The sequence below is a fragment of the Erpetoichthys calabaricus genome, chromosome 4 (genome assembly GCF_900747795.2).
Source record: "Erpetoichthys calabaricus chromosome 4, fErpCal1.3, whole genome shotgun sequence".
Taxonomy (NCBI): domain Eukaryota; kingdom Metazoa; phylum Chordata; class Cladistia; order Polypteriformes; family Polypteridae; genus Erpetoichthys; species Erpetoichthys calabaricus.
The window spans coordinates 226,194,205-226,221,513 of record NC_041397.2 but is presented as its reverse complement, the minus strand read 5'-3'; the positions used below and the strand labels follow the sequence as shown (position 1 = coordinate 226,221,513).

General features: G+C 38.7%; 1 protein-coding gene across 2 annotated transcripts in view; it reads left to right on the top strand.

Annotated features, from left to right (window-relative positions):
- aasdhppt (aminoadipate-semialdehyde dehydrogenase-phosphopantetheinyl transferase) overlaps positions 1–27,309 on the top strand; it is a 94,539-nt gene that overhangs the window by 32,404 nt on the left and 34,826 nt on the right. For both annotated transcript variants that reach the window (XM_051926896.1, XM_051926895.1), the window contains exon 3: positions 20,020–20,141. In XM_051926896.1, the coding sequence (XP_051782856.1) occupies positions 20,020–20,141 (122 nt within the window). The remainder of the gene's footprint in view (positions 1–20,019; positions 20,142–27,309) is intronic.

Below are 27,309 nucleotides of genomic sequence, written 5' to 3'. Positions count from 1 at the left end.
TTCAGGGCACCAAGAATTTATAGTTCACATAACCAGTGGAGTGCTTTTTAATCTTGTTTAATTATTATTACTGTATAGCTGATGCCTTTATCCTAGGTATCTTAAGAGATCAAGATACATTGTAGCTGGTTACAAGTATTTTTTACAGTCAGAGTTTGGGTTAAGTCACACAGTGACATAAGGGCAGGATCTAAATTAACAGTCCTGTGGTTTACAGTCCAGTACCTTAGCCACCACATTACTTGCCCAGACATCATGTTTATTTATATGCTACAATAGCTCAGTGTTTTTGTGGTTAATTTCCATTTAAAATGATAAAATTAGATACCCTATCATAAAAATTGAAATTGTTTATTTGATTGGGTATCCAGTCAGTGTAATTATTTTGCTTTATTATTGTAAGATATTTTAAAAAGTAAACCAGAACTGTCCCCTGCACATACAAATAAGAGTATATGACCAAAAGTCTATTCAAGTTGCAGATTACATGAATTTCAAAAAACAGAAAGATTGTTTCTTTAATTTTTGTCAAAATGTAATTATGTATTTAAATTATAAGGTTAACACATTCAATTTAATGGACTTAAAGTCCATAAATTAAAGTAAGAAAAAGTACATTATTCTGAAAGCAGTAAAAGAGTGTTATGAAAAGCCATGAAATAAAATATAAATGATTGTGAAATAATTTCAGAAGTAAATTGCAAACCACCTTAGTACAAAAGAAGAGCATATAAATTTCACCTTTTAAAATAAGAAGTTTAATTGAATGAGCTTATTATTCTGAAAGTGGTTGAATAAGACCTGCAAAGTTTAATTAGTGCCCGAACATAGAATGAAATTAAATAATGAAAATGTTAATAATGGTAGCCATTTATTCTGGGTATTCATCTTTTTCTTCCAATCTCAAGGACATGTAATAATTGGTTAACTGGCAACTCAAAAGTGATCTGTGTCACAAGAACGACCATACAACGTTGAGAAGGTTAGGGGCAGCCACCCGTATAATTGTTCCCGGCTGCAAAACTGATTTTTAAACAAAGACATGTTCATTCAACTTAGTCCAAAACAGAACTGATTCTCTTGAGAGAAGATGGCGGCTTTAAAGGCCAGTGAAGGAAGTGATGTCATCCATAGCGGAACCGGAAGTGACGTCATTGGCTGCCCCAGAACCGGGTGGGATTTCCCTAGAATGGTCTGCAAAAGATCGAGAGGGAAAATTAGTGCACTTCGCCACCCCCTAGTCTGGCATGGAATCACATGTAGTTAAGCCCTTTAGTTGTCTCCTAAACACACGTGTGTGACACCTGGAATAAGTGTAATTGGCTTTTTGTTTAAGTGTGTCTAGCAATGGACTGGCTGTTATTGCAGGGTTGTCAGAACATTATTAAACTAGGAGTAAGTAATAATAATTTCACTAATAATTTAGCTGAATTTCATTATCACTCACAAATGATGGACACTGTAATCAGGCTAACCTCAGAGGGCTATCACAGTTGAGTGTAAAAGGCAAGGAAACATTTTTTTAACAGACCAAGACAGGGAAGAGACAAAATTTTGTTCTCTGAAATACTGGAAAATCAGAAAGAAAACTACTAAGCCAAAAACATAATCAAATCTCAAAGTCAAAAATACATGCTAAAATCTTAAGTCCTAAATAACCCCCTTGGAAAATGCCACCTAACTCCACTACAGTTGTTTTTATTTTTGGATCTAAAATCCTGGACAACAAGAAGTTTGTGATGTTGACCTTTATACTTTTCTGCCAATGACGTTTGGTCATCCTATGGCAACAACAGTTAGCAAAGACTCTGTAAAACCCTATTAAAAATGATGGCACAAGGAAATGTAAAAAATATTGAATTTAGTCAAAACTGAAAGAAAAACTAATGTTAAATTCAAACTTTCCATGCTTCAAAGCCCAATATTAAAATCTAAAGGGGAAATATATACATAATTGCACCAGGAAAAAATTAATCAAGTTAGCACAGTTATAGCAATTATCTAGAATATTATTGTAATTTCATTGTTAATGAAGCATATTTCATATGAAAAAAATATTTCTACTATATGTATGTATGTAACAAAGATAGCTAAATTATGCATATTTGGTCCTGGATAGTCAATGTTTATATTTTGTCTTCCATCTATTTGGAATGTAAAACCACAATTTAGTGCTTGTTACTATCTGGCTGTGTTGCATTTTTATTAATTTTTGGCTGTCAACATTGTGAATTTGCAGTAGCCACAAAAAATTAAACTTCTGCAGCTTGATTTTTAAACATAATTGTTTTGCATTATTTTACTATCTTTTAGTTATTTCTTTCTAACTTTTATTTTAAAGGTTCATGACTATGTTGCAACAATGATTATCCAGTTTAAGGACTATTAAGTGTACCTTATATAGTCAAGTTTACTTTTTGCATTTTTTCTTTGCCCTCTTTTTTCAAGGATCTGTCATTTAAGGGAATGTTTCAGTCAAAAATGAATTTTTTTATATACCAAGTGGTATGAAATCATGGACAAAAAACTTTTAATCTCATATTTTCATGGAGAACAGAAATAACAAATTTTCCAATAACATTGGTATCTATGGAGACCAGCGCAGGACCACTACAAACATGTTAAAAATGTTCATGAAAAAATCTTAAATTACTCATGTCACATAATTCACATGTCAAGTCATCCAGTCGTATGCGGACGATAGGCAAAACGCATGCATTTTCTGCTAAATTGTTATTGATTAAATGATTCTGGAAATTCAGACAAATGCATGCAGAGGAAACATATTCACATGGGATCACACTTTTGAATTGAAGACATACCTTTTCCCATCATTTGTCAAGAGTCAAGTCAAGTCTACAACTGGATGACTTTTTCGTAAATGGCAAATCATTATGGAAACAAGTCATTTAGAGTTAGAAAAAAATGGAAAATATTATCCATTCATAACAAAATGATGCTATAGGCATCCAAATGGAAAATTATTACACAAATTTGTTGATTCAGTATGTCTCAGTGGTTACTGTCTTGTTGTTTTATATATGATTTTTTACATTTTGTGTTTAATTTTAAGGATGTAACCTAGGTTTTTTTTTTCCAACTTATATTTGTAACTCAATTTTCATCATCATATTTTATTGCCATTGTGGCAGTTTAATGTGTTGCAGCAAGCTAATGTCTATATGTGCAAAAGCATCCAGCCTAATTGGCGGGTTTGTAGTGAGGCACATGTAGAGAGAGTTAAACTGTTCTGTAGAAACTGCGTTTGCTGCTTTTGTGGAGACAAATACACATGTAGATTTTAACAGTTTACGTGTGTATATTACATACCGTATGCGTGGGTTCCTCACAATTTATTTGTATTTTTTCATGTTTATGTTTCAATGTTATGTGTTGTGTTTATGTTGTACATGTTGTCACTATGTTTGTGATATTTGTAGTTCTGGTTTTTTAAGTGGCAGTACATGTGATTAGAATAAATTGAATTGAGTAGAATTAAATGAACTGTTTTTCTACTGAGGATCCGTTCTTTTATAATGGTGTAATTGACTAGTGAATTAAAAAAAAAATAAAATGCACAACCTCTAAACCTAATAAGTGGCAGAAACCCAGTTTTCATAACACTCAACTAAATGAGTGTTTATACTGTAGCTAGAAAGTTAAACATCCGCTGTCGATAGACTTAAGAAGATAAAGAAAGTCAGCCAGGTTTCTTTTTGCAAAATCTCTGATATGCATGTAATGAAAGGAACGTTTTGATGAAAGGTTTTTCTTTCCAAACTCTAGAAACTCCTTTTCTCAAGTACAGCTATACTTTTTAATGTTGTCTACTCAATTTTCTTCTCTCAGTGTTAATTTTTTCTTATTTCTTTTCCTTTCATTTTATTTTTACTTCAAACTGGAAGGTTTTCACCTTTCCTTAGCTTCTGAAAACCTCAGGCAAAAGTCAAGTGGTATTACTAGTGTGTATGATATATCAACATTGCTAACTGCAGAGACCCATAATGTTTCTTGTAGACATCACCATCACATGACACCCAGAATACAGTATTGTGTCTAAATCTAATTGAAGGCTTAAATATATAAAGCATTGGAAAAGTTGCAAGAGGCACTGGTAAAATAAGCCCAAAGTTCCAAGCATTGATATTTTCATAACGAAAACGAGAACTAGAACTAAAAATATTGTTTTTCATTTTACAAGAACGAGAACTGAAATTAAGGCAAACAGAGAAACTAAAACTAAATAAAAATAAAAATGAGTGATATGTGAATGAACTAAAATGAGAATGAAAACTGAGCAAAAACGAAAAAAATAGCAATAGGATTTTTGTTCAATCCGGTTCAGTCACCCTGAGCGTTCAGTTACGTTGCACTGTTCACTATGTGGTGATCTTGTACCTTGGGCTTATTATAGTCACGTGGCGCAACTTCCGTAAAGGACCGTTGTTTGTTTGTTGAGCACATTTGGTTTGTTGGGCTGAAGCAGTAAGCACATGTGGTTGCCGATGGCGAGTTTTGCACAGATGTTTGTGGGTAGAAAGCAAGAAAGTAACGTGTGAAAATACTTTAATTACAGCACAGATGATAATAAAAGCAAATGTAGCGTGCGAGAAGAAGAAAAGAGTCTTGGAGTTTCAGTGCAGGACCAACTGGGTTAGTACTCAGTGGAAGTCCAGCACTTCTCTGGCACCATGACTGCACTTCAGTACAGGGACGTGCGATCGGGGGAGGCATGAAAAGTAAAAAAAAAAAAACTAATAATGATAACATAAAATAAATGTGTCCACTGGTCTGTGGTATAAATTTCTTTTCTGTATATTTCCAATAATTTTTCTTTTTTTTTTACCGTCAAAATCGCTGAATTTGTGCATTTCCTGATCAAATACAAGGGAGAAACGCGAGGTGCAGTAGTGACGAGTGGAGCCTCTGCCCGGATGCATGCATTTGTCGCATGCCTGTTGCTGCCTCTCTGTGTGTCGCCAATATACTGTCTGCAGACACGTTTATTATACACCCTGACTTTCCACAGTCTGGCTAATATCTTTAATGAATTTGTGTGACATGTCTAGTCTTGCTGATCGGACATAAAACCTCAGTGAAAAGGCACAAGGTGAGGTAGACAATACTTTGCCGCACTGGAGGGGGTGGATGTGAACCCAACAGGTGCTCGTTGCTGCTGTTCTTCTGCGCAGACGCGCCAATAAGTTAGCGATATCAGAAAGTCAAGCGCACTGCAGCGGGCCGTTTATTTTTATTTTTTCTTCCAACTTCAAAATGGAAGATTAAGACTTTTAAAACTAAAGGAAAACAAGGAGGACTTTTACAAGAAAGTGACAGAGATTTTCATGGAGAAGGATAGGTGCATGAACTTCATTTACAAATAAAGGTAAAGACCATGAACAGTTTTCAATTTTATAAAAAATGGGATCAGACTAAGAAAAAAAATCCAATATTTAAAGACTAAATTTTGACCTTAAATAAAATATTTGTTTGCTTTTCTTGTTATCCTTTTGTTGAACAGTCTTTTTTAAATTGATTAAAGCATAAGAATTAAAATCTTTTAAAAACAACTAAATGTTTCAATTAAGGTTAAAATTGAAGTCTGTTGTTTTGTACACTACTCTATACTTTCATTTGTATTGACTGAGTATAAATTGTGAAACTGCAACGGCAAATTTAGAACACATGGAGAGTGCAGAGCAAATGTGCTCTCTCTGGTCTCTCTCGCCACTATAAATGTAACGTTCTTTCTTAGCCAAATATGTGTGTAAAAATGCTGATGAGATATTAAACATAACCAGTAGTTAATGTGCATGCTGCCAATCAATTAGTGAATAAGATATGGGTTCATATATTTGTAAATCTGATTCTGAAGGAGTGAGTGCTTCACAAACCTCGCCGCACTTCACTGCTTCAATACTGGCAGCAGAAATCATCAACATACAGTCTCTGCTGGTGCCCCTCATAGCGCCGAGGACCTTGTCAGTGCACCTGCATTACAGGCACTCGTCAAGTGAATGTTTTCACAGTGTGACACTCTGTGGAATGGATGTCGTTACAGCATGAACAAATCTCTTGAAATGTGTGCTTGTTTAAATCTTAACAGCAACGTGCTTGCACAGAATGGTTTCTTGGGTTGAAACATTTGATCTTGCTGACTGTACTCTTTAGGCCACTTAATCTGTTTGCTCATTGATAGTCAAGCTGTGTTTAACGGCATTATGAACTGTGAGTGTATTTTGTTGACTGAAACATAACTTGCATTGAAATATGTGTAGGCCAGCATTTGTGGTCTTGCAACAGGAAAAAAAACCTAAAATTATACTAATATTATATAAAAAGACCAGAACTAAATAAAATAAAAACTAAAATTTTAAACACAGAACTAAATAAAAATAAAATTTTTTGACTCCACTGAAAACTAGAATGAAATACAAATAATAATTAATTTTATAAAATAAAATATAAACTAAAACTAAAATTAATATCAGAACTGAAATATCACTGGTTCCAAGATCTTGATGTTTGTGTGGACTTGTATTCTCTTTAGTGGGGTTAGTCCTCTGTCTAGCAACTCAGGCAAAGAAGGAACAATTTTTTGTTTTCTGTATCCATTTATTTAATGTGCAGAAGGTTCTTGCCAAAAAGATTGCTACATGATGATACATCATGTGCTACATGCACAGCAGCTGATTGGAAAGCTCTATGGTTGGGTTGTGTCGAGAGAGGAGAGGATTATCGTGAAACAGCCTCCAGCTCTGGAGGACATTTACAGCACATGCTGCAGCCACAAGGAAGGCCACCAGCATCTGCATGGATTCCACTCACCTGTGCCACAGTCTGTTTGAATTTGTGCCAGCTGGCAAATGCTGCAGAGCCATTCCTGCAAGGAACTCGAGGCTCAGAAACAGTTTCATCTCCAGAGCTAAAAAGGACTCAAATCAGTCCATCAAGTGCTCCTGGTAGAACTATTTGTACTTAAGATTGCAATTACCTCACTGTAAACATGCACTGGAAGTGTAGTATTGCGCAACCTGAGCCACTTTATGAACCATTTGCACTATATGTACTTGTATATTGTACTTATACTTTCATATTGTATATTTTTCATTGATTTTTTTATTTTATTTTATTTTTTTTATAATTTTATAGGAAAATAAGTTTATAGAGCAGTTGCATATTGAATCTCATTGTGCCATAAAATGACAATAAAGGAATTCAATTCAATTCAATTCAATAGAAAAGAGCATGTATTTACAGAATATTATGACTGGATTCTAAGTCTATGTAGATTTCCAAGAGCTATCCTCTTGGAGCTGTGTGCTGTTAGAATACTAGGATATATACTTGATATCATTTTTATAACGAAATGCATTAAAGTATGCGTACAGTCGACCCTTGATATACAACCGGCCTGACATGTGAACAACTTGCTTTATGACCAAAATTTTTGTTTTCAATTACGACCAACATCTTGCGTTACGACCCAAATGCGGTCACGTGTATCCGCTTGTGCGATTGTAAACAAACAGCCGAGAGCGTTTGTAAGTGTCAGTCCGAGCCCAGATACATGTGTTTGTGGACGTAATTTTGATCAGTGCAGTGATTTATATAATTTATTTTGATAATTGCTAAGGAAGGAAGCGAAGGTAACGAAGGTAATGAAAGCGATCACCATCGAAACGAAGAAGGAAATTGTGTGGAAATATGAGAGTGGTGTTCGTGTGACCAATCTCGCTAATTTGTACAGCATGTCGAAATCCACCATCTTGACAATTTTACAAAGAAAAGATTTGTATAAGGAGGCTCCTTCAAAATAGTAACCACCTTCCATTTCATTCTCCTCCTCCTTCCTTCCTGCAAGCCAAAGATGTCAACTTAACTGGTGAGTACAGTATGAAATTGTTGTTTCTGGTAGGCTAAGCACTTTTTATAACTTTTTGGTTAGTACATTAGAAAAAGTATTGGTGTTTTTGGTAAATTATGCACATTATACAACCCTTTTCTATTAAAAAAAGTTAAGTAAGTGTTGCTGTGGGCGGTTCGGAACACATTAAGGGCATTTCCATTATTTCTTATGGGAAAAATAGTCTCGACTTACAACCAACTTGAGTTACAACCAGCCCTCGCGAACAAATTGAGTTCGTAAGTCAAGGGTCCCCCGTATTACCATTTACAGATAAATTGTTAACAGTATACATTATTTAAATAAAGTTAATAATTAAACATGTGGGGGCACAGTCATAGGAATGAGCTGGTGCCCCGTCCAGGGATTGTTTCTGCCTCTCGCTTTATGCTTGCTGGGACTGACGTGACCCTAAATGGATGGATGGAATCATTAAACATGTATAAAGAAGATTTTTTCAGTGTTCCTTAAAAGTTTTGAAGAATCAACATTCTAAGCTTACAGCTGGTTTTACATTTATTACAGATGCTTATTTTGTGGCAGTCGCATATCTGGAGAAAGAAAACAGAAAGATAGGAATTGGGGGTTGGTACGTTTGACAGACACAGTACTGCTGTAATAAATCCTTCCATTATCCCTCATCTCTATGGCTGCACCACCTTGCCCCCACATGTTTAATGCACGCTTTAATGCATTTCATCATGAAAATGATATCAAGTATACATCTTAGTATTCTGAAATGTTCAGAGAGCTGTAATATCATGAATGTAATGTATTTTGTGTGGCGATCACTGCCTGTGTGCTCCTGTCAGTGTAAGAGAAAGCCCGTTTAAGAAGCATGTAGTGATTAATGATTGGGCTGGGGAACACATAGAATATGACACATTTAATGTGCTACTTTAGTTACAATGGGATTTGAGAAACTCTAGTAAATTAAACAATGATTTTAAAATGAAGTTTGCAACGTTCTACTTTAATGCCAAAATAAACTACGAAATAAAAGTGGAAATTTTGAGATTAAAGGTGACATTATGACTTTAAGCTTGATATAGACCTTTTTTCTTCATTGTATCCCTATTTTTTTTCTCTGTAGCCCTAGTACGCTTCCATATGACACTCAGACACTCACCTTTTCATGTCGACTTTTACATCTTACCACTTTTTTTTATTTTGGACACTGTGCAACTTTCTGAACTTGACATCATCACATTCTTTCACATGAAGCCTGAAAGACTGATTTAGATCATTTATGTTAGGTAGAATGCCTAGTGGGGGCTGGGCGGTCTCTTGGCCTTGGAAACCCTGGATATTCTTTTTTTTTTTTTTTTTTTTTCTGTCCTCCTGGCCATCTGACCTTACTTTATTCATGTTGTTGTTGAACTTTTCAGCACCACTCCATCAGTTTCATTTTGTTGCTCATACCATTACAAATATAGTTAACTCAATTGTCCTTGGACAGCCCTTCATCTTCCTACTTCAAATCTCCAGGTCTGTCTTTTTCTGTAGTCTGCTGCTGGATGTGCACATTTGAGAAAACCTTGTTTTGAAGTCTAAAAATTATTTTCATATCATCTAAATGTTCCTATTATAAGTTTAAATACTTTTATATGTGTGTATAAATGCCGAATAAACTTTTTTGAAAGTACGGAAAATATCAGGATTTTTGTGTTTCTGAGCCTTCTGAACAACAATCTGTACATATGTAATTTGGTTAAATATTATCATTACGTTTGTGACATTTCTGTACTGCCACTTTGCATTTTGATCCGAGTCACAGTTGCCTCCTTTTTAACCTTTTTATTTTTTCTTTATATTTTATTAATAATTTTTTTATGCGTTTTATGTTCCTAATGGCCACAGCTGTTTCATTGTCATCGGTGGTATGGCATTGCATTTAAGATGGCAGCATGCTTCTCACTTTGTCCAAGTTTAAGGATGATTTTTTTTTTTTTTTTTTTTGCTCTCTGGCCTTGTCCATAGCTTGCTTGACAAAGATTTTTGGCTCATTTTTCTGGTCTTGCCTTTCCTGCCAATTCTTCCATGGTAGATCGTAATTATACAAAAATTTCCATGTTTGTCTTCATAATGTTTGAGGAATAAATCACAGTATTTTTTTTAAATTATTGATTTCATTTATTTTTCACTACTCTAGAAATGGTCAGATTATTTTCAGGAATGCCTAAATATGTTTTAGCTTTGTGGCTCATTTATGTCACCTTAGGCATGTTTATAAAACTTCAGTAGAGCTCATATTGATATTGTCTGTAAAAGCCCACCTTTTTTCTCTTTTATTTTATTAGGATGTACTTCTGTCTTTACTGTGCATAACTACAGAGTAATAGTGTATTTTGTGAAGGATATATAAGTTAAGTATTCTGTGGGTTGGCGGAATGAAGCAGTGGTTAACATACAGTAGCTACTACACCAGATTCTTGTGTTCGTATCCTTGCCGTTTCCCATATCTTCATGATGAGCAAGTTAGATTGCCAGCTGTATTCTTATGATTGTGGCTTGTAGTATGTTTGAGTGTGTTTGTGTATGCAAATTTGTCCAATGATTCAGGGTCCTTCAAACTTTGCAACATTAACAGTGCATTTTATGTTATGTGAGAAAACGTAAAGAAACAAAGTTGTTAACTCACTGACATCACCTTGTTTCTTTTCCTTTATGAGATTAATAATTATTTTTTGTTTGCCTGCAGTTTTTGCATTTTTTGCATCCCTTTTGTATTTTTACATTTATTGAGTTCACATTAGGTGCTAGTTGGTTGAGGAAGATACTCGGTTCTAGTACAGTAAAACCTGGTGGATTAAACAAGTCATGATTATTGAGAATCATAACAAGCTAATGCACTATATGATATATTACCTTTGTCATGATTCTTTGTACCTGTTATTCATGATTCCTACAACAAGCAAGCAGTAATAGTGGAAATCAAAAAATGTAGAGGTAGATATATATTACTTTTGCATTTTCAGAGTATTTTATATTTACTGTAATTATTTACATTAGAAAGCTCATTTGTGCTTAATAATTAACTAGTTAGAAGTATATTTTCACTCAGCTTGACAAGCAGTGTTATTAAAAATTATTTTTCCTCCTTCTCTCTGATTGACACATGTTTGAATTTAAAAGCATTCATTTGTGCTTTGGAAACTGCCAGTTGACAGTTAATGTAAGTTTCTGAACTGCTTGCAATCTGCATATAATAGCAAGTTTCTTTATGATTTAATAAACCTGTTTTACCATCAAGGATTTTGAAAGGAATTGTTTCTGAGAATTTTTCCTACCCTTCCCTGTGAAAAAGTATTAATACACCGAGATGAAAAAATTATCACTTTTTCAAGTCAAGAATCAGTGCACCATCAAAGTGTTTAATTCTTATTTTGTAACTCATCATAAACAATTTATTAAATGTATATTTACTCAGTTACTGAAGGTTCATAGTAAATTACAACAACAGATTTTGCTTATTTATCAAATAATTATCAAATAATAATAATAGTACTGCCTTTTAAGATTTGGCCATTAGTAAAAATTTTTTTCATTGTAGCGGGGCTACATAGTTAGTGTTGTCAAATGTTAGTACTACGTGCGTCTTGTTTCCATCGTCCCGTTTGCTGTTTATGTGTGTGTCAGTGAATGCCGTCCCCGTAAAGGGGGGCGGATGATGGAAGGAGACCGCAGCCTCAAACCTGGAAAACACCTGTTCACTACCAATTAATTACATCCGTCACAGGACTGTTTAAGCAATCAGGAGGGAATAGCCAAAGGAGAAAGGAAAGGAAAGGAGAAAGAAGGAGACCATTTTTTCACAACCACGGATCAACTTACCTGCTGTTTTTTCACATCGCACTTTTACAATAGTTTGTTTTTCATTCCGCCGGACTGTCTTCCATCCCTCATCCGCAGAGACCCCGGAGTCGGATTGTCATCCACCACGCGCCGAGGAATCACATTGAGGTTGCTCCAATTGCCGGAAAAATCAAACAACTCACTTATCTCTAGTTCAGTCATCCGTATTCAGGACAGTATTTATAACTGGTCTCAAATTCACGATCATTCATTCCGTATATCATTCATTGTTGTTATTCGTTGTTTGTTACAGGGGCAAGGGAGGGTTTGTTGTATTTATATATGGTGGTGTCTCGTTGTTGCTGTGGTGGAGGGATATTTATATTTATTTCTGTTTTGGATTTGTCTTGTTATTTCATTTAATACAATTAATCAATTTTAATTTTACATACCTGTTTTTCTGTTGTGCTTATATTTACACCGTCGATTGTGGGGAAAAGTTTAATTTGTTAGAGGTACGGCTTGACAGTTAGATTCAAACTCAGTAAATTATCCAGGCCACAGGTCTTGGAGGTGTAGCTGCCGGCTGGGTAAGGGCTCGTCGTTACATCATCATTTTTATCTAAATAATTTGACCTTCTTATCATTCATGAAATCTTTTTCTTTTCTATCCATTCCACAGTTATTTCTGTGTTTTACAATTTAAATAAAAGCATAGTTATATATAGCATTAAAACATGGACTTTGCTATTACCACTATCACACAAGCCTTGTACCTTCAGCCTGTGTGTCATGATGAATCAACGTTTTTGCTAGGAGATTTAGTCCTTTGGATTGCAACCTTATTACGTACACCTTCCTGAAAGCATAATGGATGTGCATTGGCCCTGGAAACAGCCTGGGCCATATAGTAAATAAGTTGTCAAAAGTTTGTCAAAATTAACTAGCAACATATTTATGTCAAAATAGTTTGTGTGCGGGTGGCGCAGTGGGTAGCGCTGCTGCCTCGCAGTTGGGGGACCTGGGTTCACTTCCCAGGTTCTCCCTGCGTGGAGTTTGCATGTTCTCCCCGTGTCTGCGTGGGTTTCCTCCGGACGCTCCGGTTTCCTCCCACAGTCCAAAGACATGCAGGTTAGGTGGATTGGCGATTCTAAATTGGCCCTAGTGTGTGCTTGGTGTGTGGGTGTGTTTGTGTGTGTCCTACGGTGGGTTGGCACCCTGCCTGGGATTGGTTCCTGCCTTGTGCCCTGTGTTGGCTGGGATTGGCTCCAGCAGACCCCCGTGACCCTGTGTTCGGATTCAGCGGGAAAATGGATGTATGGATAGTTTGTGTGCTATAATTCCACAGCAATAATACCATTTTTAAATCGACAGAAATTGGACATAGGTTGGCTGATCTCCTGCAATACCCAGATTATAATACTTTTTTTTGTTCATGTTTTAATGCTTCTTTGGAAACCTGTGCTCTTACTAGAACCTGGTGAAGAAACTGACAGAATGTGTAAACCTCGCAAAGACAGTGATCTGGCTCTGTTCCACTAGGGGGCTTCGCTCGCCAACCCCTGGCGTTGGGGCATGACAAAGAGTGAGATGTATGAATGAGATATAGAATAGTGTGGAGGTGTGGATGATGCATATAGAAAGCAAAAAATACAGTGTTTGGCACAGAGTAATGGTTTATTGGAATATTTGTTTGTACACAACATTAGTAGTAAAGATGGTGTCCTGTCCTTGAATGAGTCTTCCTTGGCATGGAGCATTTATAACTTTAACTTTAACGTCAGATGAACGTCGAACACGTGAGAAGGCAACATAAAGTTGTCCATGTCCAAAAACGGGCTCAGAGAGGTAGATGCCAACCTTGTCCATGGTTTGTCCTTGTGATTTGTTGATGGTCATGGCAAATGCAGGTTTAATGGGGAACTGTTGGCGTTTCAATGTAAAAGGTAATGCTAGGTCAGAACTCGTAAGGTCAATTCTAGGAATGAGAACAGTATTGTTACCATGTGATCCTGTAAGAACTGTTGCTTGAATAACATTGTGTGTCATGGTGTTGACGACTAAACGTGTACCATTGCATAAACCCTGTTTAGTGTTAAGGTTTCTTAATAGCATGATTATTGTTCCGTTTTTAAGGCTAAGATTGTGTTGTGGTAATCCGGCCGGGTTAATAGTGTTCAAATATTCTAAGGGGAAATTCAGATGTTCATTGTCGTCATCAGAGTCAACTTTGTCAGAGCTTAGAAAGAGCCGTGCCTCTCCAGGAAGTAATGAAATGACCTGGTTATTAATGTGATCAACATTAATATTTTTTGGACATAATATATTGTGTTGTGTTAAAAGGGGTATTTGGTCTAATGAGATTGCTGTTCCAAATATCTCTGTAACTAAGTCGTCGCAGATAAAGGATTGGGGAATTGTAATAATATTTGGGTGAAGTCCATCTGTATTGGTGAGTGTACCATTTCCCAGTTGTAATAGCCAATTGTTATATTCTGGATCTGGACATCGCATGTTTTGTACTAACTGTATTGTTTGAAAGCAATGCCAATTGTCTGCGTATTTTAAGGTGGACTGAACAATAACTGAGCGCATGGCATGTGGAACAATAGCCAAGCATTGTCTAAAATCACCTCCTAATAAAAGTACTTTTCCTCCAAAGGGAATATTATTATTCATCAACGTTTGTAGAAGTTTATCAATGGTGTTGAGTAAGTGACTGGATGCCATTGTACATTCATCAATAATTAACAGTTTCGCAAGACGGATGTCATATTTGTCCACATATGTGAAAGCAGTATGGGCCATTGCCTTTTGGTGGCCTGATATGTACTCCGGTAGATGCAAAAGCAAATGAACTATTGTAGGATCTAATGCAGTTCATAAAGTTTTTACTTTCAGGCACATCGTTAGTTAGAAGCTTCTGTAGATATTCAGGATATGAATGTAAAGGAGGCAGTCTAATCTGACCCTTTTGACAACAACTTGTAAATTCATTATTTGTATTGCCAGTTGTTTCTTCAGGGAAGTTAAGTGAATGACAATGATTGCAAATGACATTCATTAATCCCAATGAATTTTCCTAAATAGTGGACTCATTATTGAACGCGTTGTCAGCCAAGTGGCGCAAGCGTTTAGCAGGTGTCTGGCGTTGATGTCCGCGACGGGCAGGTTTTGCTTGTGGCGTTTGAGAGGCGCGTTGTTGCATGTCTAGTATTTGGGACGCGCTATTTTGGAGGTGTAATCGATTCGCCTGTGCTGTGCGAAAAGTCCGTTTCAGTCTACGTTGTGCATTGTTTGTATCGAGCCTTGTCCGTTTTTGTATGTCGGTCAGTTGAGCTTTCTGTTTTTGGTGCCTTGCTTGCTTGTTTTCTGGCAGTTCATATGCGCGTTGTAGACGTCTGCGTTCATTTATGCTGTCTCTTCGCTCCCGTTTTTGTATGTCTGAGACACGAGGTCTTTTGGTTTGAACTCGTGCCTGTTTCGATGCAGCACTTTGAGACGCGTGCTGCATGCGTCTACGTTCATTGTGTCTTTCCTTTTGGGCACGTCTCTGTAACGGGGTTAGTTGAGCTTTGTGTTTTTGGAGCCGAGACATTTTTTCTCCCGGAGTTTCAGAAGCGCGTTGTATGCGCCGCCGTGTATTTTGTTGTTTCATGCGGGTTCGTGTGTTTGGTCCCGTTATCCGAGCCGAATCGTTTTGTACCCGTGAGCGTGTATTCATGACTTGTTTGTTCCTCAGCGTGCCTAAATATGGATAAGTAATAAGGAGGATCGCACTCACTGTTAATATGGAGCCTTTTCTGCAGTTGAACGGTTAATAGTGGTTTATTGTAAGGAGATCCACCTATGCTGCATAGTGTGAAGGTGTTGAGATGACGTATGTTTAATATGGACGGTTCCTTTAGAAATGGGGCTTTGGGTGTCACTTCTTATTGATGTTAGTGTGTTTGTGGGTCTGATTCGTCATTGTTGTGAACGTTTCGTGTGCCATGTCTCGTCTCTAATGGGCTTGGCGTGGCGGTCACGGCTTCTTTTTTTTGGTGCGTTAGGAGCTTGTTAAATCCTCCTCTTTGTGTGGGTCCCGTTTCGTGTGCAATGGGATTCGTGCGGCGCTGTGTGCTTTTCCGGCGTCTGAGGAGGGGGGGGGGGATTGGTGGGGCGCGAGCGTCTTCTTTCTTTTTGTGTGCCAGGGGCTTGTTGAATCCTCCTCTTTGTGTGTGTTCCGTCCCTTGCTTGTAGGGTGGGCGGGGTGGTCTTGGGTTCTTTTTTTTTGTGTGCCAGGGGCTTGTTGAATCGTCCTCTTTGTGTGTGTCCTGTCCGGTGCTTGTAGGGGGGGTGGGTGCTTGCAGATGGGCGCGAGCGGCTTCTTTTTTTTTGTGTGCTAGTTTCGTGTGCAATGGGTTTCGTGCGGCGCTGTGTGCGTCACCTGCGTGTGACTCCTTTTTTCTGTGCTCACTCCTTTTTTCTGTGGTCGCGGCCGCCTCTCGCGGCGCCTCATTTCTTGGGGCGCCTGCGCAGTACGTCTTTTTGCGGCTTTCGTGTGCAATGGGTTTCGTGCGGCGCTGTGTGCGTCGCCTGCGTGTGACTCCTTTTTTCTGTGCTCACTCCTTTTTTCTGTGGTCGCGGCCGCCTCTCGCGCCGCCTCATTTCTTGGGGCGCCTGCGCAGTACGTCTTTTTGCAGCTACGGCCCATGGCCGGATGTCCCTGCGTCCATCCGGTTTAGCATTCTCGGTTAGTAATATGGATTAGCAGCTTAGCCAGACAAGGTATATTGTAAGGAGCTTGACAAGATAAGCCAGTCAGTCAGTACCTGTGTGTATTATTGTGTCTACAATGCCAGTAACATGAGAGCTTGCTCTATGAGTTTGTGTATCCCAGCGTATTGCGATTGCAGTCTCTTTTATTATCGATGTAGAGAGCTATGAGGCAACTGAAGTGCATTCACAGTTGTAGTTATGTTGCATTTAAATTAATCTTCCATATTCATTACAAAACATCCATCTGTACAACTATGGTTTGCCCCCAGGATGGCATCGAACGTCGTTAATGTTTTAAAATGATGATTTCATTGTGTGAACTTTTAAGACACTGCATAACTTGCAACTTGATTTGAACTAAAATTGAATGACTTATAAAGTCTTACATTATAGCAACTTAAATATTATTTTTCAAATTGCATTATTTTAATTTAGATTCAGTTAATATACTCTAAAATGCTCCATACCTGCATAAGTCATCAGCTTGTTGGAGGGCAACAGTGAAGGGGTGGGGGGGGGGTCAGTGCCAGGGATCACCAATTTTGAACATTTTCAATTTACTATAGACTACACTACAAACAGTGAAATGGCCATCTGCAGGATCTGTAGGTCAAAAATCATCAACGCAATTGTCACAAAGACAATTACCCTTGCTAGAAAGTTGGCCTTCAGATACAGTGATTGATGTGTCATTGTTCCAAATAATATGTCACTTTAGTCACGGAAACCTCCATCTTTCCCCTCGGCTGCATGTCAATTCCACTGACCCCACTCTGCACTCCCCCTTTTTAACTCTGATCCACGCTGTCCCATGCTGTTTTCATTCACCCTCTGCTCAAACCAGGTGCAAGTGCAACACACACTTTATTTATTTTCCCATCATGGCATCCCCAGGCTCTGGTAGATGAAATCTTCCGTGAAGATCAGGGCATGTTTAGATTTGTACGTGATACCGAAGAGCTGGGGCAGGTACTCTAGTTGTAACAAACAGTGCATTTCAGTGACATTTGAAAGGATGGAAATGCCAAGCTGGGATTTTCAGGACACCTTTATTTAGTTTGCATGTCTATAGAAAAAAACTTAGGGTGACCAAAGCATGGAGTTATTAATAATTATTATACTCTCACAAGAAAATAACATTAAAAAACCTTTTTCTATCTCTCCACATCGACAACTAGTCCAATTAACTTTCCAGACTTGAAAAATTGTGCTGGGGTTTGCATCACTTTTCATTGATGGCATCATTTGCACACTCCTGTACCTACAGTACAGGTTGGACACAATGTTTAAAAGGCAGTCAATGGCTGAATTTACATTAGGTCCGACTCCTGAGTTAAACTGCATGTAAATATAGCCCAGCTCAACATGAGTACTAGCATACTTGGCACACTCCCATATCTGCAGCACAAGGCTATACTATTTAACAGGTTAAAAGGTTTAAATGGAATAAATCATGACAAAGTAGAGTATATGTGCCATTCCATTTTTTTTTAAATAAAGGTTATATAACTGTCCTTGTTGGTGATATATAAAACTGCAAGAAGGTGCCTTTTCTTTTTCACGTTTCTGCAAACATGATAATGTGGCAAGTTAGCCACAGCGTGCCTAATGTACTTTAGGGCTAAGCAAATATTCCCTACAATTTAACTTAAGAATCCATCTTTTCAAAAAAGTGATGATAAAAATATGGAATCCCATTTGTGCCAAAATTAAAAAAAAATAAAATGGAAACCAGCTCCTAATGATAAATAAATACTTTGCTGTTTTCTAAAGTCAAATATAACAGTGGGCCACTTGAATCTGATAGTCATAAATTAATTTATTTTATGAAAGGCATTTATAATACTATGTTCAAATCCAATTTTGGTAGAGTTTGTATTTCGAAGTTCTGTATCTGTGCCAGAGTAGTTGATATTTCAGCAAGCCGAGGATGTGGGAGGTAAATTGTAAAGGTATGAAAAACACTTTGTTTTTGTAGGTCTCTAGATCACAGTACACAAGCAATATGCCACAAAAAAAGTACAGCAATGGACTTCAGAGTGTGTTAAGGAAAATGGTTCAACATCTGGGATGATGTTACTGAGGGAAGTGAAACAAGATTGAAAGACAAATTTCCTTTTAACACTTTTTTTTTTAAAATTCTAAACATTGACTGGTAAATTTGAAAGGAAATGTTAACTGATGTAACTTGGAGTGTATATAAAACATTTGTATGTTTGTGTTGTATGTGCACATTAAATACATTTTGCAAGGTTGCATGATTGTTTTATTCTGAAATGGCTGGAAACTATATGTAGTTGTGAGCATGGCACAACAGTAAACTGGTCACTGCATGAACAGTTTTGGACACAGCAGCCTTGCTGAGAAACATAGAAGTGGAGAGTTTTCAGAAGCTGCACAGTGGGATCAAGAGCAAAATTCTGGCTTATTCTTTTTTTCCATTTCATCCTGCCCCAGGACAGCCTATATTTCTGTATTAATTATTGATAACTAAGATGGTTCATTTCCACTTGCAAAACAGCATTTGGACCAGCAATGTGGCTTCTTATAAAGTGTATATTACATAGAATATTGTATTTGATTTGGTTCGTCTTTGCTCAGATTCAGTCTGACTTGCGTGATTCAGTCCAGCTCTGAATTTAGAATGTGTACTACAGCTTTATGTACATACTTCCAAGATGACTTAATTTTTTTTAAGTACGTTCATGTTACTGGGCTCCCAGGTGACATCTGCTGGTGAATGGAGTGCAAAGCATTGAAAGACAATAGTGTGGCTCATGTCTTTGAAGCTGCCAATGTGGTGCGAGAGACCGTGCTCAACATTGGCATATCTTATCAAAGATATCTGGTAATGTACCTCAAAGTCAGTTGGGGTGGTTAGAAATGTACTGCAAAAGATGCACACAAATATATTTCCTGAGCAGCAGAAAAATGCACGTGCAAATCATTTTGGTATGAATGGACAATCCTTTGCTGTTAGCAAACATTTGACTGTGCACACTTCATGTTTGCTGAACTGTGTTGAAACCAATAGCCTGATAGTACATGATGTCTCTCAAACATGAAGAAATTAATTCAAGACTTGGCAATGTCTTTAAAGAAAAATAAGTTGTTTTTTTTTATTTGAATGAGAAGATTTCTTTGTGAATAGTGTGCAGGATTTTCCATGAAACCACATCTCATCTTGTATTATACATTGGTTGTTGATGTAGCTTGATGAGAGAAACTGCTTTCTGTGCTTTTTGTCCTGCATGTAGTAACCAGCACTTTCTTTGACTCTCTCATCATGATTTACATGCTCATGTAGAAAGAGTCAACGTCTTTTTTTTAATTTTTTTTTTTTATCCAAATTCGTTCATTCACAAAAGTACTAAAAACAGTGATGAAAACAGTATTTTAAAATAGAAGATTTTATAAACAATATTTTAAAATTTAGGTCTGTCTGTTTCATTATTATTGTTATTTAAATAGTTTGCACAGCTACATGCACATGTATATTACAATAATACAGCTTAAATTAGTTAAATGCCACATGTTTGTTTTTTTCTTTATTGCAGGTAGCAGTACCACAGTGGATTTTTTTAAGATCATGAAGAGACAGTTTACAGATCATGAATGGAAAGTTATTAAAAGTGCAGGCAGTGAATTAAAGCAGCTGGAAATGTTTTATCGACATTGGGTAATTATTGTAATTTATTTTACCACTTCAGAGTAATGGTATAAAATGTATCAGCTGCATTTTAAGATATGTGTAGCTTTTTACAAACTTAGACAGCTTTCAATCAAAATAAATGCCCTTAATATTTTATAACATTATCCAATAACTTCTGGAGCACCATTTGTGCCAAAATAAAATGAATGAGTATGAAATAATTGATGACATGAAAAAGTACAGCAATCTATATAAATCTGTGATTATTTTTTTAATTGATTCCCAGTACAATATTTATATATATAGATATAGATGTTAAATATAGATATAAATGAGATAGATAGATCGATTTATTCACAAAACATATGTGATGATGTACAGCAATGTCTCAACTTGTTTGCCATCATGTTCAACACATGTAACATATGTGGCACATAAATTGGGCATAAAAGTTGTATATAAGTATATAAATAGCAGTATCTTTAGTGTTAACATAATTTTGACTCATCCTGTATATATATTTAATGAGAAATATTTATTTCAAAATGGATCTTTCATGATGTTTCATCACTTCACAATCAGCACAAAGACCAACACCTTGAACCTATTCCTACTGGTTAATCATTTGCTGTCAATTATTCTCACCTGATACAAAACACTGTGCATAGAAGGTGTCCATGAAGAAATCACATAAGTCACATAAGTATGTAGAAATCACAGAAATCACATAAGTATGTGTTCATGGTAAATTTTTTGTGGGTGAAAATCCCAGGTGACCATCTGTGTGGACTGTGTGTACTGACATCTTCTTTTATCAGTGTAAACATTTTGGAGAGTGCTGACTGTCTGAGCATTCTCAAAATATCATCACTTCATCATAATATAGTGTAATAATGTGGCCAACAGACTGCTGTCCGGAAAGGAGGAGCTAAGTGTTTAAGTGACAGTGACTCATTAGACAGGGAGTCCCTGTGGTGCCTCAGACCTGCAGGCATGGTTACTTTCCTTTATGTGAAAGTGATAGGGGCAGTTGGAGATAGTGGCATCATATTGTCCTTAATGCATGTTTTTATGAGTATTTCCATCGTACTGTAATAGAGGAAACGTGTAACTATATTGTTTGGCTTTTAAAATTCTGTTTATTGTGTTTTAGTAAAAATGCTGTTTACTTGGTACACATCACACAATATGTTAAATTATTTCTGTACATTTCAAGTGCAAAACTATGGCATCTCTAGCTGCCTTAATGTTATTGCATTGTTTGAGTACAAATGCCACTAAAGATCTTTGGTAGCCTACTGCCTACAATCAGGCAAAAGTAATCAACAAGAAATGATTAACCAATGTGAATAGATTCAGCGTGTTGGTCAAAATCCTGAAATGAAAAGAGGCATTCATAAATAAATTGCACTGACATTAACAGAGCCATTAAGAAATGTGCATTTCAGAAAAATCACATTGTTAAGTAATAACAAGCCATTTTGAAATAAACCTGCAATAACTAGTTCTAAGATAATTAACTGCATTATGGAACCAAATTATAAAATTTTATTTCATAATAATTAATACAGAAGAATCTTTTAAAGTTGAGGGCTGTGTTTGGATTCCTTGAAGTAGCTTTTCTTGCTATTTGTTTAGTTGTACATGTGGCTGAGTTAGTTTGTTATGTTGTGAACATTCTCAAAACTATTTTTTTTTTTTATACTGAAATTCTTCTAGTTTATATATTGTGAATTTTGTTTAATGTGAATGTAATCATTGTATCTCTTGTATATACTTCCTATTTGTCTGTTGTAGCGGGGGGGGGGGGGGGGTGCTTTAATTAATGTAACACCCATAGGACGCACATGTGACGTACAGCAGACTCCTGGCAAAAGCTGGATGACACTTTTGCAGGTAAGGCGCTTCTCAATGTTCTCCGTCTCTCGTATAAGCTGACAAGTTTTAAATGAGTGTTTTCTGTCTGAAACTGAATGGAAACATCACACCATGTGGTTGTTGATGTGTTTTGAGGTTCTGTTGTCACTTTTGTTCGGCAGAAAAGGATTTTAAAAGTGTTTGGTTTAACGGAGATCCAGCCTCATTAGTATATTGTTTGGCTTGCTATAGGAGAGCGCCTGACGTTACATGTGCTGACTGTGCCCTTTACTGCTTGTCTTGTAGGTATGTTGCAACGTTAATTATTGTCCTTCATTGTTATTGTTTATATGCAATTGTTAAATTTGTATTTATTGTATTTGTGTATATATGTTTAATTAAAAAAAAAAAAAAAAAAAGCTGGATGACACTTTTGCAGAATAAATGGCGGAATTCGGGTATTGCTGTGTCTGTCTTCTTCCAAATCACCAGCAGCCATTCTAAAGCCACTACATAAAACTGATGATGTGACCCGGATCCACTGATCAGCTACCGCCGATCGCCGAGGTCAAGCTGTGTGCTCGTGACATCGTGGGATATCAAGTTGGTGGAAGTGTGGATCTGTTGTAGCTGCTGAAGTGGTTTTTGGTGTTTTGCATAAGCGCAAATGTGGTTAATATAAGTTCATGTTAAGAGTTAGTGACATAAGTTGAAATATTTCATGTAAACTGCTTAATAGTTCCTGTGTAAGATATGGCAGGCAGAGATCTACATACCTTTAATATTTCTACACTGCTTTCAGGCAGGGGGAAGGGTTTGTTTAATATAGATGGAGCAGTTGGTAGGACCCCAGTGCTAACCTATGATTTAAATGAACCATTTGAATCAGAAAGCGTAAATGACATACCTGTCCTTGAACCTCAATTCTCAACTCCCGTTACAAATGACAACACTGTACAACAGTTACGTGTGTTAATTGGTGAGTTGGGGAGCCAGATAGGTGAATCCATAGCCAGCTGTTTGCTGACTAGTCAGCACCCATTCACTCAAAGTCAGCCTCCACCAGCTGAGTCAGCTAGGGTTGAACCACCTGACAACAACCCTAAATTTGTCCAAAGTGAGCTTAGTAGTGAGGCCGGATATCAAAGACCCCCCGATGTATCGTGGCGATGGTGCAGACAGGTACTCCATTCAGGAGTGGATTGAGCTGATGGAGGTGTACCTGTATAAATAAGGCCTTCCAAGTCATGAACAGGGAGATGAGGACCTGAACCACCTCCTTGGTAAGGCAAAAAGTATAGTCAAAGTGGGACTGAAAAGCAACCCCTCACCTGGTGTTACTGTTAACCCTAAGACAATCTATGCTATATTGAGACGCTACTTTCATGAGAGCCCTGCTTCATGTCTACCACTGGCTGATTTCTATGCCACCCAACCAATAGCAACAGAAACGCCAATAGACTGCTGAGTCAGGTTGAACACAACTGCTGAAGTGGCCAATAGGCACATGGGACGTCAGGGTGGTAAATTAGAGAATATGGATGCAGAAATAACCATGATGTTTATCCGAAACTGTCCTGACCATAGTCTCGCATATGTTTTCAAGTGTAAGCCTAAAAGCAAGTGGTCAATTACAGAGGTGCAAGAGGCTATAGATGAGCATCAGCGAGAATGCTGAGCTAAAAGATCAGGTGCAAACATGATGAAGTCACATGCTATACAAGTGGCCACTGCCATAACAAGTAGCAGTGTGCCAGAACCTGAAGTTGCATGTGCTCATGTGAACATAGCCAGGTGCAGCCCGCCTAATCCAACCAAGTCAAGTGAGGCAGTCATTTCAGAGCCAAATGCTCTGGAATGTGTGCTAAGTATGCTGGAGAGAGTGTTAGAGCGCAACAGCCAGCCTGTTCATGCTACAGCTAGACCACAGGCTTCAATCCCAGCATATTTCCCTCCATGCCAAGTCTGTGGGGATGCCTCTCACTCAACACGAACACATTGTATGCGGGAGAGGAGATGTCTAACCTGTCTAGAAATAGGGCATCAGCGGAGAGACTGCCCCAAAGCCATTATTGCACAGAATGTTAGCTCATCTGATCAGGGAAACTAAGTTGCTCACACTCAAGAGGGGACAGTGTGAGTAACAATGTTGAAGCCCTCAACCTTGATAAAGATGTGCAGTTTGTGTATACGAAGTGCCTGAAATCTGCCCCACCTGGAACTGCTGTACTGTTTCAGAACATGATTAGACTTGATAAAGCTGACAGTCTGTTTTATACCAGTGCACAGGTGGGTGATAAAGTCTCCCTACAAGCGTTGCTCGACACCGGCTCTATGGCTTGCACCATTAATGAAGAAGCTGAGCAGGTGCTAAAGAATGCTGGATTGGCACTGGAGACTGGCAATATCCAGACTGATGTTGTGCTCATTGGCTGTGGTGGAGTTCAGGTTAGGCCCAAGTGCATTTACAATTTAAGGATGGAGGTGTATGGATGTGCATTCAGTGTGCCTGCCTTGGTGGTCCCTGGGCAAAAAGACCAGTTTATCCTGGGCATAAATGTTATAAAGCACCTTCTAAAGTGGTTCAAGCAGTCTCCCCAGTTCTGGCATGTTGTAAGCAAACCTGAGTCCACTAAAGCACCTGAAATAATGCAGTTTCTTAATATGCTGTCTGGCATTAACAGGTGGAGAGGTGAAACAATCCCAGATGCCATTGGAATCGCCAGGTTGGCGCAGGCAGTGACTCTTCTCCCTAAACAAAAACACCTGGTTTGGGCCAAATTACCTGCAGCCTAACCTCTTTCTGAGGGCAGTGCCATCTTGATCGAACCATCTAAGGCACAAACTCACAAGAAAAGCATTATTGTCTGCAGGTCGGTGCGCTCCATGAGTGGTGATAAGTGGGTCCCAGTAAGGATTTTGAACACCACTGACAAACCTATCACCTTAAAGCGCAACACCAAGGTTGCAAATGTATCACCCTGCATTGCTGTTGAAGATTTGGATGTGACCACTGGACAGACACCAGCTGAGGAGCTTGAGTTGCAGAGTCAGACGCTGTGCGATGAAGTGGTCAGCAAGCCAGGCGACCATCCTTGTTCCAGTTTTCATGACAGCCTACACAGGCTGGGGTTGGAAGATCTGGATATTGACTCCTGTGAGGTGTCCCACCACTGGTCATGTACTGTCAGCAGTTCATCCAAGATTGTTCCAGTATAGCTAAGCCCTTGTTTGCCTTGACTGCTGCACCTAAGGGGAGGAAAGGGAATGCACGAGGTGCTGCTTCGTTCAGGAAATTACATCCAAGAGACAGGAGCAGCGTGGCTCGTTTGAACAGTTAAAATCTACTCTCTTAGACTCTGTTGTCCTCGCACACCCTGATTTCAGTCGACGATTCATCCTGTCCACAGATGCCTCGCAGGATGGATTAGGTGCTATCTCGGGTCTAAGAGGGTGAGAGTAAGGCACGCCAAATTGCCTTTGCCAGCAAGGCTCTCACCCGTGCTCAGAGCAACTATCCAGCGTACCGTCTAGAGTTTCTGGCACTGAAATGGTCTGTTTGTGATAAATTTAGCTATTAGCTAAAGAGTCACAACTTCACTGTCTGGACAGACAACAATCCGCTAACCTACATCCTCACAAAGCCCAAACTCAACGCGTGCGAGCAGAGATGGGTAGCGAAACTGTCCCCATACAACATCAGCATCAAGTACATCTCTGGTAGTAAGAACATTGTTGCAGATGCCCTAAGCAGGCAGCCCTTTGTCCAAAATCGTGTTTACCAGAGGCTCATTAAAGAGCCGTACAAAGAACTGTTAGAGGAGTTGGAGCAGGTTAGAGAGGGCATGGTCCGGGAGGCATTTAGAGTCAGTGCTAACAACCAGAGTATCAAGTGCTCATTCCCACCTGAGAGCCTTAGACACTGCTCTATGACAAGCGATGAAGTGCCTGCGGTCCTTTCAGGTCATTTGGAATGGGACCAAGGATCCAACCAGAGGGTGGTCACTTGGTTGGCTCTAGACCTGGAACAGCTAATCCCACCTGGCCAAGGTGCCTTGCCTGTCTTCTCACTCCAAGAGCTCCAGGATGAACAAAGGAGAGATGCTATATTGTCCCAGGTCATCCCATTTGTCACCCAAGGGAGGCGGCCCTCAAGGAGAGAAAGGGCTGTACTATCGCTGAAGGTTCTTAAGACTCAGAAACAATGGGAGAAATTGAAAATGCTTGATGGTATCCTGTACAGAGTATGTAAAGACTCAGTGACTGGGAAGAAGCGCCACCATTATATGACACCTTCCTCTCTAGTCACACATGTTCTTCGTGGTGTCCACGATGATGCCGGTCATCAGGGTCAGAGTAGAACACTGTACCTGGCAAGGCAGAGATTTTTCTGGAGTACCATGGAGCACGACGTCCGAGACTATGTCAAATGCTGCAAATGCTGTGTAGTCAGCAAGACACTGGAGCCAGAGGGAAGAGCCCCACTCGAAAGTATCAAGACTACATACCCCCTTGAGCTGGTTTGTCTGGACTTTTGGTCTGCAGAGGACTCCAAAGGAAGGAGTGTGGATGTATTGGTGGTGACAGACCACTTCACCAAGATGGCCCATGCTTTCTGTTGCTCAGACCAGTCAGCAAAACAAGTTGCGTGCCAGCTCCATCCATCCATCCATTTTCCAACCCGCTGAATCCGAACACAGGGTCACGGGGGTCTGCTGGAGCCAATCCCAGCCAACACAGGGCACAAGGCAGGAAACAATCCTGGGCGGGGTGCCAACCCACCACCGCAGGACACACACAAACACACCCACACACCAAGCACACACTAGGGCCAATTTAGAATCGCCAATCCACCTAACCTGCATGTCTTTGGACTGTGGGAGGAAACCGGAGCGCCCGGAGGAAACCCACGCAGACACGGGGAGAACATGCAAACTCCACGCAGGAAGGACCCGGGAAGCGAACCCGGGTCTCCTAACTGCGAGGCAGCAGCGCTACCACTGCGCCACCGTGCCACCCGCGTGCCAGCTCTGGGATAGATATTTTTGTGTCTATGGATTCCCCCAGAGGATCCATTCAGACCAAGGGGCGAGTTGAGAGAGCCAACTGATGCAGGAGCTGTTACAGATTGCAGGTGTGAAAAAGTCAAGAACAACACCTTATCACCCAATGGGGAACACTGAGAGGTTCAACAGAACCATAGGGAACATGATCAGAGCCTTACCGCCCAGGGATAAGATTAAATCGCCACAAATGCTGCAGACACTGACTTTCGCATATAACTGTACAGCTCATGAGTCAACTGGGTATGCTCCCTTCTACCTGATGTATGGGCGGG